We start from the raw sequence: 15,788 nt of genomic DNA, 5'->3' as shown, positions 1-15,788 counted from the left end.
CTTTGGTCCTCTGGTTTTTTGTTTTGTTTTGTTGTTTGTTTTGGGGTTTTTGTTTGTTTGTTTTGTTTTTTTCCCCTGTCTTTTCTATCTCTGCATGTCTATTCCAGTAGGGAGGCCCTCCTCATGTTTATTTTCTCTTTTGAGTCCTTTCAGTAACTCATTACTGATCTACAGGACATGGGGAATCCTAGGGGAAGCAGCTGCCCCACAACACAGCCCTGTTAAATAGTGGAGTGGACACTGACAATGGCACTGTTCAACAACCTAGCAGCTGTATCTGATGGGGACTGTGGCATTAACTTCACCTCACTGAAGATGAAAGACAGTATTATCATCACAGAGTTAAAACTCTGAGTGGCTTTGGTAAAGGTTGAGATCACAAGTTGCAAATGAACTTGCTCATGTGCTTTATAGCATTTAATCTGAACACTGGCTCCAAGTATCTAATATTTCCTAGGTAGTTCAGTACTTCCTTCTGAAAAAGCCCCAAGGTGTTTGTTTTCTTCACTGTATTAACTTCAACTCCTTTTTTCTTAAAAGTGTTTGCTATTGCATTTAAATTCTTGTATCATAGACTTAAAAGGTCTTCTTTGCTATTATGGCAGAGGAAGAGTATCTTTAGTCACAGCAGACCAGCTGTTCTCTCAAAATCAAACCTTGAGAGGTTGGTAAATTATTTATTTTTCTTAAGCCAGCACTGCCTCAGTGTCTCATGGTTTCTGGTCACTAGATCTGGTCTCTTGAGTGCCCACTTCTTCCTTCCTTATTGGTGTTGCTGTTGAATAGAGAGCAGTGAATAGTTCCAACAGCACATTTGTTCCCTTACTCTTTGGCACAGTTTTTAAGGTTTGCTCAATAACTCTCCAGCATGGCTACTGAGAGAAAAGGGAGCCTGTAATCTGAGTAACCCCAAGAGCTGTAGCTAAAGGCAGCTGCCAGGTTCTTGAATCACTCGGTATCTGAGTTGCCCCCTCCTTGCCCAAAGCCACCTGAGAAGCAGTTGTTCCAGTTTATCTGCTCATGGGAGCCAAACATGTACCTGCTTTTGTTTTATATGCTACCAAAATCCTTTTCAGTGCTTTGTCCCACAGTCCCTCCTGGCCCCCTCCTGACTTTTGTCAACCTGTCCTTAAAAGCATGCCAACCCTGGAGCCCCAAGGTACCTATGTACACATCCCTGAGGAGTGCTGTGTTACGGCTCTCATGGGGAAGAAAGCCCCAATACTTAGAGGATAAAAAGATGTTTATTTAGGCTGGAAAGAAAAGAAGCTTGAGTGTACTACGAACATCCAAGGCTGATCACATCTGGAGGAGCTCCAGCACCAAGTTACTTGCCAAAAACCTGTTATCTGGTGAAAGAATAAATTGTTCTTATCCCTTTCAAAAGGGAACTAGTAATTCCTGATTCAGTAGATGAGGTGATGGTAGGACACCATCTCCTGCTAGGCTTCAGAAGCTCTTACAGAGCCTTCCTATTCTAGAAAACAGTACTAAACCCCTTTTCCAGGTAATTTAATTTTATAGCAGAGAAATGGATTCTGCTGATGTTTTAATGCACAAGGATTTGCCTGCTTGATTTTATATTTTCTCTGCAAGAAATGAAGGAGATTAATGTCTAATAAAAAACACAAGGTCAACAAAGTCATAGGATGAAATTGCAAGACACTGCATGAATACACATGTCCCTCAAGCACAAAAATATTTCTGTGAATACAGTGGCTTTTCTGAAGGGCCACCCTTTTCCTCACAGAGTTAACATCCACAGATGCAGCTGCAGGCTAAGCACAAAGACCCACAGACAGGCTGTGCTGTGGTTATTCAGCAGACACCCTAGGGCAAGTGATGGGATAAGTGCCATCCACTGAAAATCCACACAGGCAAAAATAGGAAATTACAGCTCTTCAAACAGATCACTTGCACATGCTCTGGATTCACCTAGTCGTTAGGCTCCTAAGATGCTAGAGAATCTCTTGGTATGGATCTTTTTTATATTGTATAGAACTTTATTTGTAATATAAGGCAGGAAGACACAGAGTCAGTTTCTCAGGGATTGTGCCCCGCATAGAATTTGGACAGAAAGTCTTTAGGTTGTGGGGTTTCCGTCTCGTGGAAGTACCTCATGACGTGAGTCCTCTGCTTCCAGACATGAATGGTTTCTTGAAGCTCCATTTTTCCCTGCACACACACAAAAGAATTTTAGACTAGTTGGCAGTTAGAGCCCAAGTCTAACCATGTGGTACTGTTAAAGTTATTTGAATGAACTTTAAAACACCTACTAAAATAACAGCTGCACCAACAGTTCTGTATTCCTACAGCCTGTGTGCATCACCTGCACTGTGACACAAATACATTGTTCCTGCCTTGTGACTTACGTGGATTTCTCTACAGCACAGCTTCCCAGCCCTGTGAAACGGGCAAGAGACTTGGTCCCCTTCTTAAAACCTGCTTTGTTTCTCTCCTGACCAGCATCTCCCATAAAATTCTACACAACATTGCTAACTTTCAAGCACCTCTACTGAATTTGGGTAAACAGCAACATTTTAGCTGTCAAATTAACTGCTGCCAAGTGCTTTGCACCAGTATCACTGCCACTGAGACATGCAAATTCGTCACTATTTCATCCTTTTATACCAGTTTTATAGGATGGCAGCACAGAGCAAAATGAGACTGCCTGGAATTGTCACCGGCTATGCTATCTAGGATTCTGTTTCCATATTTTTTCATCATGTAAAGACAGAGTAATTGTCTTGAAATGCAAGAAACAAAACAGGTGAGCATGGCACCTGAGTTGGAAGCTTTCTAATGCATTAGAACTGCAGAGATCAGTTACTGTTGCTCAGACACATTTTGAAGCCTGTTGTGCTGATCATTGCTTTGAAGCAGACAGGTCTCTCAGGCCTGTAACACCACCAGACGTGTTACAGAGTTGGAGTGTTCTGCCACCCAAAACCAGCTTCCCACCAAGTACTGACACTGTAATATATGTTTCAGAATCAGTGAAGAAAACCATTTTCCAATCCAACGAAGTACTGCAGAGGACAGACAGTTTGTTTTTAATAGTAAACTTGTGAGCAATACCTATTTTCCCTTTGATTGCTGTTGTTAAAAATAAGACAAGCAAGCAAGGAACAAACTTAGTATTTTAATTGCTGCTTTGCTTGACATACACTTCCTGAATTCTAAAGCCACCTGATCCCTTATCAACAGGTTTGCTGACATAGATAATACCAATCCAACTGCAAGAAACAACCACTCCATAGACAGGCTGGTACAAAGTTGTCCCTCTCCTCCATCACACCACCAATCATCCACATTCTCTGCAGCTTGAACAAATCAGAAGTAACTGTGTGTACCTTAATAACCAGCATGTCTATCACGCGTGGATCCGTAACGTGGGCATTCTTCATGAACATCTCCCGCACCTTGTTCCGCCCCTGTTTCACCGTGATGTCCAGCTGGTACAGGTGCACTAAAAGAAACACAACACCTACTGCGGTCATCCACGTCGCTCTGCACTTATCCCACCGGCAACGTGCAACTCAGCCCTAAAAATCGCTACACTGTCACTCGTTCATACGATGCCCGCTAGCTTCAGCAATGTCATTAAGGCCGTTCCGACCTTGAGCCCGCGCGGCAGGCCCCGCCATCCCTCACCCACCCGTGTTGGGCACCTCGCGGTACCAGGCCCGGTACAGCTCCCTGACGCGCCGCTTCGCCTCGCCCAGGTCCCGGCTGAAGATCGGCTTCACGGCGGCCGACACCACCCCTTTGCCCGCCACCGCCATCTTGGTACCGCCGCCGCCACCTTCCCCACCGCCCCGGGAACGCGCGGGGCACGGCGACTATTGGCCGGCTGAGCTGCCACTCCAGCCTTCCGGGCCGGCCGCCTCCCACCCGATTGGTCGGGAGAAACGCCAATCACCCAATCACCGCGCCGCAAGGGGCGGGGCAGCTGCAGGGCGGGCCCCGCCTCCCGAGGCCGTGGGTCCGCGCCGCCCTCAGCGCCGCTCCTCCCTCAGCGCCGCTCCTCCCTCAGGCCGCGCTGCGCTGCGGGCGGCGCGACACGTCTGGTCCCTTCGGGCCCGGAACGCGGCGGCTGCTCTTCGGTCCCGCGACGGGATTTTCCCTCAGTACACTCTTCCATGCTGGAAGAGACACTCTCTACTCTAGCTATACCCACGTTGGTATCCAAATACACGAGTGCCAGGACCTCTCCAAAGTTCAGTTCTCTTTAAACACACTTGGGTATTGCTGGTCCCTGTAAATCCGAACACATGCAGCTCGGTGTCATTGAACAGACCAGAGGAGTAACACTGAAATGATCTTGAAAGACTCCGGTGCTGGGTGTGAGGAGAGACATCTCAGGTGAGGATCTGAGGCAGGAGCACAGCAGGACTGAGGCAACCACAAACAGGAGGGGGGAGAATAAAGATTTCACATCACTTTTATTCTTTCAAGTTATGTTGTAGATGAAAAGCATAAATGTGCAAATGTGTAGTTCCTGATCAAGTTCAAATCTTAATTATGTTAATAAGTATTTGCATAGTTCATTCGCTTTCATAGCTTCCAAAATTACTATTACACAAAATTGATACTGCACATGTGCACTCAATTTAAGATATTTTATTTTTTTTTACTAGTGGTTATACATAGGAGCTCCTTCGTGCTATTGTCTCTTTAGATGTGGTAAAGGAACTACTGCTAATTTAAACATCAACATATCTTTGCATCTTGCAAAACAATTTGTCAGGAATATTGCAGGAAGAAGGGAAATGTAGCTCTAAAATCTATGGCCATACAGTTTCAAACAGTATAATTCCATCCCTTTGTGAGTTCCAAACCTGCCCAAGAGCTGATGTTATTTAATGCAAAAAAAAAAAAAAAAAAAAAAAAACAACCAAAACAACAACAACAAAGTTTTAATTAGAAGAGATAGTAAATCTAAACACCAGGATTTCTCTTTAAATTTATTTATCGAAATTTCTGTATTTCACAAATGACCTTCTTCTGTGGCTGAAACACCACATGGATTATTTATGTACTCCTTGGTATTTACTCCTGCTGGAGGCATAGTGTGACATAAGGGTTGTCAGGATTAAAACTTACTTTCTTTGAGGCTATAAATTAAGACAATGCAATATTTGTTCAACATACAGAAGTGTGTAATAAACAGGAAGGGATGAAGGGGACATGTATGTCTTGGACAGTAAGATTTTCCAGAAGCACTACTCTGAAACTACATTTTAATGTCACCTTGTTGTTGAAGCTGAAGCTCTCTTGTTTGATTCAAGAACCACAACTAGAATTAAGCTCCACAAGATATTGGCCTAGATCCTTACTTTACACAGATGTAAAGACTTGAGATTGAACCTGGCACGATCCTGCTTAGACCTGCAATGTTCCTGACAGGGTTTGGCGGGGTGGTGGTCTGTGAGTGAAAGGAGAGTGGTGTGCACCTATCTTGGGAGAGCTTGCAAGAGGTATGGGTGTGGAGATCTAGTGAGTGCAAAGTGACCGTCCACCCGTGGCCTGGGCTGGCCCTCAGCGAGCACGAAAGTGAATTTCTGCAGGAGAGTGGTAAAGAAGAGAAAGAGCTCCATCCTGGCCAGCTGTTCTCCCGGACAGGCACGGCGACCTGCAAGAGAGAAGAAGAAGTGAGGATGTGTCTGTCAAAGAGGGCAATAATCGATGCTGGAATTGTCTCGGGGTGGGGGGGAGCAGATCACCCTCCTGCTGTGTCTCTGACTTGTTGCAGGATCCTCCCCTCAGATTTACCTGCTGAGAAGGGCAGGAAGGCCTCTGGTTTCACAAACTGCCCCTTTGCATCCAGGAAGTGTTCGGGGTAAAACTCGTTTGGTTTCTCCCACATTGTCTCATCCTTCAGCACGGAAGACAAGTTGGTGATGACTGTCGTCCCCTGCACACCCCCACAAGAGGAAACATGTGAGAACAGCAGCATTGTCTTGGCACAATGGGACAGTGCTGGTCCCTCTTTAGACCGTGTCTGCCAACTAATAGCACCCATTTCCACTTCTGCATCTTATTTGAAGCAGAGGTAAAGCAGGGCCCTTTTCCGATGGCATACTGTGCTTGCTCAACACTCCGAAGCATCTGAACTTTTGCAATTTGTAGCCTTACAAAGGCTGTTGCATGCAAATGCCAATTTCATGGTTACACAGTGGAAACAGCCTCTGCTTCTCAGATCCTCCTGGACTTGTTTTATAGCTACAGGGAAAAAGCTGACTGACAGACTTCAAAGCCCAGCTTTCTCAGGGACCATGGAAAATGGCAAAGCTTTCCTGTTTCACATGTCAAGGTTTTAAATCAGAGGAGATACTACACAGCTACAAAAATATACAAAAATATCCCAGGCTTGAATTCTGCCACTCCTGCCAGGACAGCTGCTTGTCACAGCGAAATTGGTCTGAATGCCAATGGCATTTGGGTAGCTTCAGAGGCTAGAATTTAACTACTACCATCTCAGAAAAGACAGTAAGTTGGTGTTGAGTGCCTTCAGAGAGCCTGTTAGGCTTCTAACCGGCAGTGAGTATCACAGCTCATCGAGAGGAAAGGAAACCTTTGCACTGAGCTGCCACTGCAGTTGCGTTCCCATACAACGTGTAAGCGTAGAACACAGATATGACCATCTGCCTGAATTTAACATTTCAAAATGTCCTATTTTAGTGCTCAGCAGTGACTGTAATTGGGGCTGGAAGTGCAACATTGCAGGGTTGGATGGGATCATCCCTACCCCATGCCTGGCACCTGCACAAGGAGAGGCTGCTGTATTGCTTATCTGGTCACAGCCACCTTGGGAATGAAGAAGCCTTGCAACTCAGTGTCCCGGTACGTCATGTGAGGTACCCCAACAGGAACAATGTCCCCATAGCGTTGCACTTCATGGATCACAGCATTAGTGTAAGGCATGCTAGCTTGGTCCTTCATGGTGGGGGGTCTCTCTCTGCCAATCACTCCATCAATCTCTGCCTGGACCTTACCTGAAAGCAGAACAGATAAAGAATTAGAGGACCCTTAGAGAACCAGAAGCAGCTGGTACAAGCTGAAAGAAGACTGGCTGCGTGAGATTGTAGGCACTGTGTGAGAACAGGACAAGCAGAGACAGAAACAGAAACCAGAGAGGAAGGCCTTTTTCAGTTGACTGGTAACTCTGTATAACTGTTCTTTGCTCATAGCATTTTTAATAAAGGCCTTGCTGCTTGACATGCTACCTTACCTCCCCTCTATGCAGCTTGAAGGGTACCTGGCCAAGCAGCATTAGAGAATTTAAACCAATCGGTATCTGTTCCAAATACTGGAAGAGGGTACACTGACCACAGCCAATCCCCAGGTGAAGCCCTCAAAATGAAGGTAAGAGCGAACTTGCCCTTCAAACTCCAGGCTTTTTATCATGGTTACCCCCTGCCAGAACAGCTGTTTGGGAAGTGTTTCTCCTGTGTTTCTGCTAGACTGGCAATCACCAAAGCTGTTCCTCTTTGCGAAATCCTTGTGCAAAAATGAGTTTTGAAGGGAAGAGGCTACACTTCTGTAAGTAAGTTTCTGACTTACTCTGTATTTCTGGGTGGAGAAGCATATACAGCAATGCCCACCGGAGAGTGGTGGAGGTGGTCTCAGAACCAGCTGTAAACAAGTCCATGGTCACCATACGAAGGTTGTTATAGTGGAAACCATTCTCTTCAGCTGCCTTACCCTGTGGAGAGCAAAAAAGTGGGTGATTGGAGCTGGGGTATTTGCTGGGCAAGAAGAGCACTGCCCAGAGAAGTACTGAGAAGCACTAGATACATTTTTTAGCATGTGTTCCTGTTTTTAATTCCAAGAACACAGCACAGCACAAGCAACAATCTGAGCATGACTGATATGCTTTGTAACCCTGTTATGTCCTGTATTTGAAGGTCCTCAACCACCTCCAATATACTCAGAGAAGAATGCTACTTCTGCCTTCAGGAGAGAAGTAAACACCTTTTGCTTTCAGCTCAAACAGACAGCAGGCCCTTGCCACTCACTGTAACATCTTCCCTCAAACGTCAGGTTTGATCAGATGATAAAAGCCACAGAGAGGAGGTTGCATTGATGTGGCAAATGAAAAATCAGCATAATTTTAAGGAGGTTATTTCTAGCTATGCATTATATATTCTCTCTGTTCCTGCCCTGGTATTTTTTTACTATTGAATAAAAATTAAAAAAAAAAAATCAGAGTTATCAGTTAAAGGATTATTGCTGCCTATTAAGTCTGCAATACCATTTTCAGCAAAACTGGTCTCTCATACAAATGCTAATTGAGCTCAAATTTGTTAGCATGTGAGATATGGCAAGCTCTCTGCATGAATTTGTCTCTTTGTCTTTTCTAATCCTCTTTATACTTCCTTTTCCTAGGGATTAGCTTCTGTTAAGTTATTCTGTATATTTAGATGCTGTTGTAATATGGATAGCAATTAATAATGCATTTAAGACTCAACTGTTATTCCAATAAAAGATCTCAGAGAAAGGAGTTTGGGACTGACTTGACCAAAGTTAATTAAGTTATCAGACTGGCTTATCAGGTGATGTTAGTGAACAGAAGAGAGGTGTGACAAGAGGCAGCACCCACCCCTAGGCTGTACTGCTCAGTGCAGAGTAATGTGGGTCACGTTGCTATGCCCATGGGCTGGAGGTGCCTGACCCCCACAGCATGGCAGGGTTTGTCATGCAGAGCAGTAGTCCAGCCTGAGGACTTGGATGGTGGAAGTGATTTGCAAGCAGAATTTGCTAATATTGCTCATCTGGCACTTGAAATTTAGTGAATCCATGTGCAGAAACATATGGCAGATGGATGGGCTGACCGAAGTATCTTTGATTTCATACTGTGTGCCTGACTGAATTCAAGGAAAGAGTCCTTTTAATTTCAGTGAAGTTCAGATTTAGGCCATCCTCTGATATCTAGCAAACTAGTTCTTAGCAAGCAATTCAAAAATATATATCCCAAAGGAAACACTCGTTTCAAATCATAACTTGGTTTAAAGGCAGGCTATGACACCAAAAAGTCAATCTGTTGCTCCAGCTTTGTGACTGATTTTGAGGCATCAGCCATTGAGGCACTGACATTACACAGAATATCGCATGCCAACTTCTTCCCTGGTGCAACCTTAGGACATTCAGTGAATTCTTAATCATTGCCTTTTAAAAGCCTTCATATTTTTGTAGGCTGGAAAGAAGGAAGTTCCTAGATTCTGAATGAAATGTGAAAGCAGAAAATGGAAACAAAAATATCAGCAGATAATACGGTGTCTTAAGACAACAAAAGAGGTTATGACATGAAGAATAACTTTCTTCTCAAGATACAAAGTGGAATGAAAAAGTAGGAAATTAGATTGTAAGAGGTTTTGTGCAGCTCTAGGAGGTAAGTCAGCTTCACAAGCTTGAACAAGGCAAAGAAATTACTTCTGACCCTGGAGGGTCTGCTAGTGTCACCCTACCTTCTCCATTTCCTGTAAAAACACATCCGTGATATCTCGGGTGTAAGCAGGGTCCCAGGTCTTCATATGCTTATCTAAGACCACATCTATGAAGTCCATTAATTCCTTTTGTGCTCGAAAGATTTTCTGTGGCACTCCAGGGATGTGCACCAAAATGGGCACCACGTTAAGAAGCTGGGGTGTGAGAACCAGAGAGAGTGAGAGAGAAGATATTACATGATGCAAAAAAAGAAAAATGAGGAAAATACAATTCTCTCAAGCAATAGAGGGCAGCTTCTTACAGCTTGTGGTTTACCTGAGGCAGGAATCCAGTTTCTTCATTCAAGGAATTTTGAAATAACTGTGACAGCTTCTTGAATGTCTTATCACCATAGTCAAAACGGTCTCCAAAGACAATGTTGCAGATCATGTTGCAGACAGCATTATTTATGAGAACATGTATATCAAAAGATTTACCTGAAAATGGAAATGGAGACCAAACCATGAAGCTCAGCAATACCAAACTGCTGGACCTCATCTGTAAGCAATGAGAATACTCAAATGCCACCTTGATGACACCAGGAGAAAAAGCCTCCAGAGCATCACACTAGGAAGTGAAGATCATCTCATTCTTACTAATATTTAGTTGCTCTATGTTTAAAGAAGAAAACTCCCAAGAAAAACTGAGCTGCAGGGTTGTTCTGTGACTTGACTGGTAACACTTTGTTCTGTGTCTCGATGACAGGCTGTGAACTCTCAGCTGCACTTTTATTGCATGTGATAATATCAATATGTTCCACTAAACTTCATAAAGTAGAGTTACTGAGCTCTGGGAATAATTCTATTTTACCTCTCTATTTCTAATTTCTTATTTGTTTACTGTTTCAAAGGGATTAGTGTTACAGCAGCTCCCCTCTGTAAAGCAAAATGCCCCCCAAGGAGGGCACATAGACTAGAAACACTGTATTTGCATGGGAAGAGAGCACTGCATGCAAACAGGAGTGGCTGTAGCATTACTTCTCTCTGCATCACTGTATTGCCTTTTTCTGTGATTTCCCCATCCTTGTGGATGTCACAAACCTTCTTTAGACTTGATTTCAGAACAAAGAAATCCAGCTTCTTCTACCACTCGCTCCTCCAGGGATTTCTTTCCCATCCCAAAGTCCCTCAGCGTAGAGAGCGCGAATCTCCTTATCTCCTTCCAGACGTGCCCGTATCTTGCTACAACAATCCCTGGAATTGTGGATGAGCAAGATGTGTCAGATATCTGACTTGTACATCAAGTGAATTTTGCTAGACAACAGCAATCATGAGTCTGGAGGTACAGGTCTGTATAGATAGATGAAACAGCCTGACCTTATGCAGGTTGTTCAGACAGCAATTCTGAAATGGATCACTGCATCTTCTGTGCATGGCTGGCAAAGGTGCAGGGGGATTCAATGGGAGCAACAAGGGCTGCTAAGGATTCAGCAAATCATTCAGCATTGTTCCACCAGCTTGTGCCACCACACAGGAGCTGAGGATGTAATGTGGGCAGGATGCAGGAAAATACTCTGTCTTGAATGAAATTCACCATATTTTTTTGCAACAACTTACATGTAACATTTTGCATAAATATTTTGTCTTACATAAGCACCATAAGCACTTATTTGTGGGTGTTTGGACCTGGCAGAAAAGTTGTACGTTTTATGGTGTCCTTACACAGCTGAAGAAGTGTGTGCTTGCTGGAGCTGTACTACAACCACTAAGGGTAGCCCCCATTTAATCAAATCCGTGTTTGTTGCTACCAGAGGGTGCCAGACATACAAGGAGGTTGACCAGGGGGCACACAAAGGTGCACCGCACTGAGAAAATCTTGCTTCTACCCAATCCTTCTCATGCTAGTGCCATCAATGAATGTTCATTTTCATGGGAACTTGCCTTCAGAATTCTTTCCATAACCCATGTGTTCGTATATTGCAAAGTGCGGCCGGTCAGCAAAGTCCTCCGATTTGTGGACCAGGGCTTCCTTCACTGTTTTATACCCATTCAGCACTACTAGGTTGGTCCAGCAGTTCTGGAGACTGAAGATGTTTCCAAACTTCTTCTGGAGCTGCCAAGATAAAAAAGCATGTCCCTGAAAATGAGCTGAATGCAACATCAGAAATATCACCGTATCCTTGCTTAGGGCATTTACTACTGAGTGAACTTTGAGGAACTTTTATTCAGAGATCTTGAGCTGATCTTTGATCTTGATCTTTGCAGTGCAACAGCTCCAAACAGTGCCAAGCAGCAGCTGTAGCAGGGATCAATGCCCTGTAAGTGGAAAAATTTAGAATACGTCTATCCTGGCCAAACTGTTGTCATGAACATTGTGCAAGTACTTTTAATTTTGTCAAGAATCTTTTTAGGGATTTTTAAAGACTGCATGATTGATAATGAATTATTTCCTAATCTTTCTATTTATTTTGTTTTGAAAGACTAAGTAAGTTCTGAGTTAGTCTACTTCTGCTGAAGGAAATAATAAGATGATATGTAATTTATATTAAAATATGCATTTGTACCTAAAGATCTACCCAGAGCCAGGTTCCCAGAAACATGGTTGGGAAAGGCAATTCTACGCTGGAGTTTCAGGTCAACTTTCTCCCTAAAATAAGTGTGCACATCTAGTATGACTGGTAACTAGCAAACCCCCTACATCTGCTGTGATCTGTAAGACTCATAAAGCTGAATCAGGATGGCTGCACAGGTAATCCTCTCAGCCATACACTCACCATGGGAGCTGGCCATGGAGCAAAGCCTTCTCCAGGTAGACAAACCCTTTAACGGGACATGGACTCCTGGGAAAGCAGGTCAAAGCTCCCTGGTTAGGAACACTGAGCAAAGCTCAGAAGCACCTTATTTAAAGACAGTGCAATAGTAGCAATACCCCACAGTTGTTTTTTTTTTTTACTTTTATTTCTGTCCTTTTTTGTTTTGTTTAAAGTATAAGATTTTTGATTTCTGCACTGTAGCATTGCAAGGAATGAAGTACTTAACACTGTATTTGCAGTAGGGTTGAAAAGGGAATTAGCACTTCACTGGCAGTAGAAATTCATCATTAAAAATGATTACTGGTCAAGATTGTGGTTAGCATGACCCTGACGTGTTATGATTTGAAAATGGTAAGCTTTTGGACTACATGCAAGCAAATAATACAAATGTTGTATTTAGTTTCTCCACTTGGCAGGTTTTGGACAGGCAGCTGAACAGCACTGTCCTAGAAAAAAAGGCCTTTAGAGTTTGCAAGCTGAAGCACAAAACACCCATGGTTTATCTGCTGCAGGCTGTGAAAGCCCTGCCTTCCCTTTGAAAAAAGCTATGGACAGACTTTGAATAGTAATACTGAGATTTTGGGCATTGCTGCAGGGGCAAATTCCACAAGCTGGTCTCTTTAGCTGGAACTGTCACATGCCTGCAGGCATGCTTCAGTAAATCGCAGGGAAGCCTGCCATTCCCAGTACACAGATATTTGTTTGTCTTCCCTTGTTTGTACAACCTCCTGCTCCTTTGCCTCCAAGCCTGCCCACATGTCAGGCTGGCAGCCAGCTCTACAGCAGCAGCTTTCACTGGGGGCACAGCAGTGATCTCTCACTGAGCTCATACAGAGAAGGGGAGATAGAGGTTGGGAAGTGCTGGTGAATGATTATCTCTTTGTCTGGGTGGGCCAGGTCAGAGTCCTTGAGCAGTGATCTGCTTCATCCTGGACTTTGGAGAGAGCATTGCCCCTCAGCTTTGTGCAGAGGTGTCGGAACTCAAAATGTCCCTCAGACATTTTCAGAGGTTCCAGGCCTTGGTCAGAAGCATTTTAGACCCTGGCAAGCAGCTGAAAACAGCTGTGATCTTGAGTTTGAGCCATGGAATGAATTACCAACTTTGAAGGTGGAACAAGCAGTCACAGAGGGTTAGATGGTATAGCAGAATTAATTACAAATTAGAGGGGAAAAAATTTTAGTATTGTACAGGGGGGTTTTAACACCTGTACAGGGGGTTTTACTTTGAACAGGGGGGTCAGAAGTTCTAAGATGGAGGAAAGTGGGCCTGATCCTGTTCTTCCTCCTTCTTCTTCCTTGCCTCCATGTTCTTGGTGATGCTGGCACTCATGGATTGGTTTAGAGTAGAAAAGCACGTTGTAATACATAGTAGATATTGGGGAAAATCTGTAAACATATAATATGTAATATATCATATAAAAGATAGCAGCAGCCCTGGGCAGGGAGAGAGAAGAAGACACCGGACAGTGAGGGTGTCAGGAGTGTGTGTGTCTCTGCCTGGGCTGCTGACCAAAGCAGCCACAGCGGGCGAAGACAATCTTTTAGATAATTAGAAATAAACTGCCTTGAGACCAAACAACAAGAGGCTGCGGAGTTTTTCTTTGGAAGCACGGGTTGGAGGAGAGACTTTACCACCACACGAGACCCGTGAATCAGTCCCGGAGTTCTCACACAGAGGTAGTGATACTGAAGTTGGCCAAAAATAAACTTTCTAAGATAATTTGAGGTATTGTAAAGCAAGTATGCTTTACTATAGCACTGGACTCCTCTAATAGAATGAGTGTCATGAAATACTCTTTACAACCGGGTATTTATTCCATCATGATCATACATATTCATTGCAGCATGCTTCCCAGCTACCACATAAACATCACTTTTCCTAGGACTTACCTGCACGCATCTGCCTCCTGCTGGAAGTCCTTTCATGGACCTAGAGGGTCATGGAAAGGTGTCTCTGGGAGTCGTACTCACGGAGTGCTTCAATATTACAGGTGACCTTTCCTTGAAATTTTCTTTGGTCATGTGTTCTTGTTTCTTGTTACATAAATTGCCAAAACACCCACTATATTCCTCATTATCTGTTTATCCAGTTTCCAGCTTTGTTTACCATCCTGTGTGCATACTTCTACATTTTTATACTTTTACACTTTTATCTTTTTTTTCTAGTTAGTCTTAAAGCTCTACCTAGCAACTTCAAGGGAAATGAAAGTTCCTGTTCTCTGTTATGTATCTATAGCTGATGCCAGGGTGTGACCCACCCCTCCTGGGCCCACGGTGGATTGCATGTGGAGTGTTTTGTTCAGGGGCTGCCACTCACCTGGCCGAAGGAGTGGTGGGGGTTGTGGAAGTCAATGGAGAACATGGTCCCAATGAATGGCAGCGAGGCTGGGCCTGGTGGGTAACGGCTCCACTTCTTTCTGCGCTTCAGGAAGTCCAGCAGTAAAGCAAACACTGTAAGAAAAACTCCCAGTATAGAGATGTTGCTCCAGATGGATGACAGCTGGGACCCCAGCCACAGGAGCAATGCCATTTTGTAGCCTGTATACTCCTTCCTCTTTTTACCCAAGACTGTCACTGCCTCCTTTTGCCTTTCCTCTTCTCCTCTCTCTCACTTTCTTGCCCTGACAGCTGCCCCTTTCTCCCTGCTTCCTCCTCTTCCCCACACTGCCTTTTTCTGCTGCTCCTCTCTCCCTGCACTGGCTGGCTTTGATTGCGAAACTTGGCTCTGCCTCTACGCTCCTCCTCTGCTCGGTTCAGCCTTAGGGGAGTGGTGATGGGGGTCATCCCTCCTCCGCCCCCTCTTCTTCCTCCAAGGCCGGAGCTCAGAGATCTCTGTTGCTGCTAAAAGTGGCAGCTGCTGCTAACAATGCCCTTCAGTAGGGCAGGGCTGGGTGAGCCCTGGGTGTTTGCGTGCCTTCTTTCACAGACAAGGAGAAGTTCACAAGTAACCAGTCTTGCTGCATTCTCATGGAGCAATTTGGAAAAAGGTTAATTAAATGTGTGTCACCTTCTTGTTAGTACAGGCAAGTCAAGGAAGAAGCAGCTCCTAAACCCAGATCATATAGGCTTATGTTTGCAGGCTAAGGATAGGAACAATTGGAAGTTGAGGAAGTTCAGGTTAGAGCAAACATTCCCTTACAAGAAAGCACTTACTACAGAATTTAGCTTGAAACAGTCCCCTGAGATTTTAAAAATAATTTATGTTTCTAGAATTTAAAATTTTTATCAAAATCCAAGTTTCAGTCAGCACAATGACCTCAGCTTTTGTAGAACACTGCTCAGCTATAAGGAAGAAGTCACATGTATTACAAGGTGCCTCAAATATCCAGCCTTTGGGGCAGAAGTAATGCCAACACAATTATGGAGTTAGTCAAAATATTTCCTAAAGCAGCACAGCTGTGTGCTCCTGGCATCACTGCAATTGGAAATCAATAAACCTTGCTCTTAGGACAGTCAGCTTGAGATAAAAAGAAGCAGTAAACCCATCACAGCTTGATCTGTGATCTCAGTGTGATCAGAGGAAATGCTCCTCTTGGAACAGTTGCTG

The 15,788-nt window shown here is 44.1% G+C and overlaps 2 protein-coding genes across 2 annotated transcripts; both read right to left on the bottom strand.

Moving 5' to 3' along the window:
• Nucleotides 1-1,980: 1,980 nt before the first annotated feature.
• Nucleotides 1,981-3,819, bottom strand: NDUFA6 (NADH:ubiquinone oxidoreductase subunit A6). Its single transcript, NM_001245695.1, is given in 3 exon segments — nt 1,981-2,175; nt 3,354-3,469; nt 3,659-3,819. Coding segments are annotated over 3 exon segments (375 nt in total). The 5' UTR covers nt 3,786-3,819; the 3' UTR covers nt 1,981-2,043.
• A 1,083-nt stretch (nt 3,820-4,902) lies between these two features.
• Nucleotides 4,903-14,963, bottom strand: CYP2D6 (cytochrome P450 family 2 subfamily D member 6). Its single transcript, XM_002192485.7, has 9 exons — nt 14,559-14,963; nt 11,370-11,541; nt 10,530-10,682; nt 9,766-9,926; nt 9,471-9,644; nt 7,567-7,708; nt 6,811-6,998; nt 5,776-5,917; nt 4,903-5,635 (listed from the first exon to the last, which is right to left on the bottom strand). The coding sequence occupies exons 1-9, from the start codon at nt 14,769-14,771 to the stop codon at nt 5,457-5,459; spliced, it is 1,524 nt and encodes a 507-aa protein (XP_002192521.2). The 5' UTR covers nt 14,772-14,963; the 3' UTR covers nt 4,903-5,456.
• Nucleotides 14,964-15,788: the final 825 nt, after the last annotated feature.

This window comes from Taeniopygia guttata, chromosome 1A (genome assembly GCF_048771995.1).
Source record: "Taeniopygia guttata chromosome 1A, bTaeGut7.mat, whole genome shotgun sequence".
NCBI classification, from domain to species: Eukaryota; Metazoa; Chordata; class Aves; order Passeriformes; family Estrildidae; genus Taeniopygia; species Taeniopygia guttata.
Note: the sequence above shows the minus strand (reverse complement) of the source record. Positions and strands in the feature narration are given on the sequence as shown.

Excerpts from the sequence above, each read along its gene's own strand:
- CYP2D6 (XM_002192485.7), bottom strand. The coding sequence starts at position 14,771 with ATGGCATTGCTCCTGTGGCTGGGGTCCCAGCTGTCATCCATCTGGAGC. Across the intron at positions 11,542-14,558 it reads CCCACCACTCCTTCGGCCAG|CTCCAGAAGAAGTTTGGAAA; the intron begins GTGAGTGGCAGC and ends TTATCTTGGCAG. Across the intron at positions 10,683-11,369 it reads TTATGGAAAGAATTCTGAAG|GGATTGTTGTAGCAAGATAC; the intron begins GCAAGTTCCCAT and ends CCACAATTCCAG.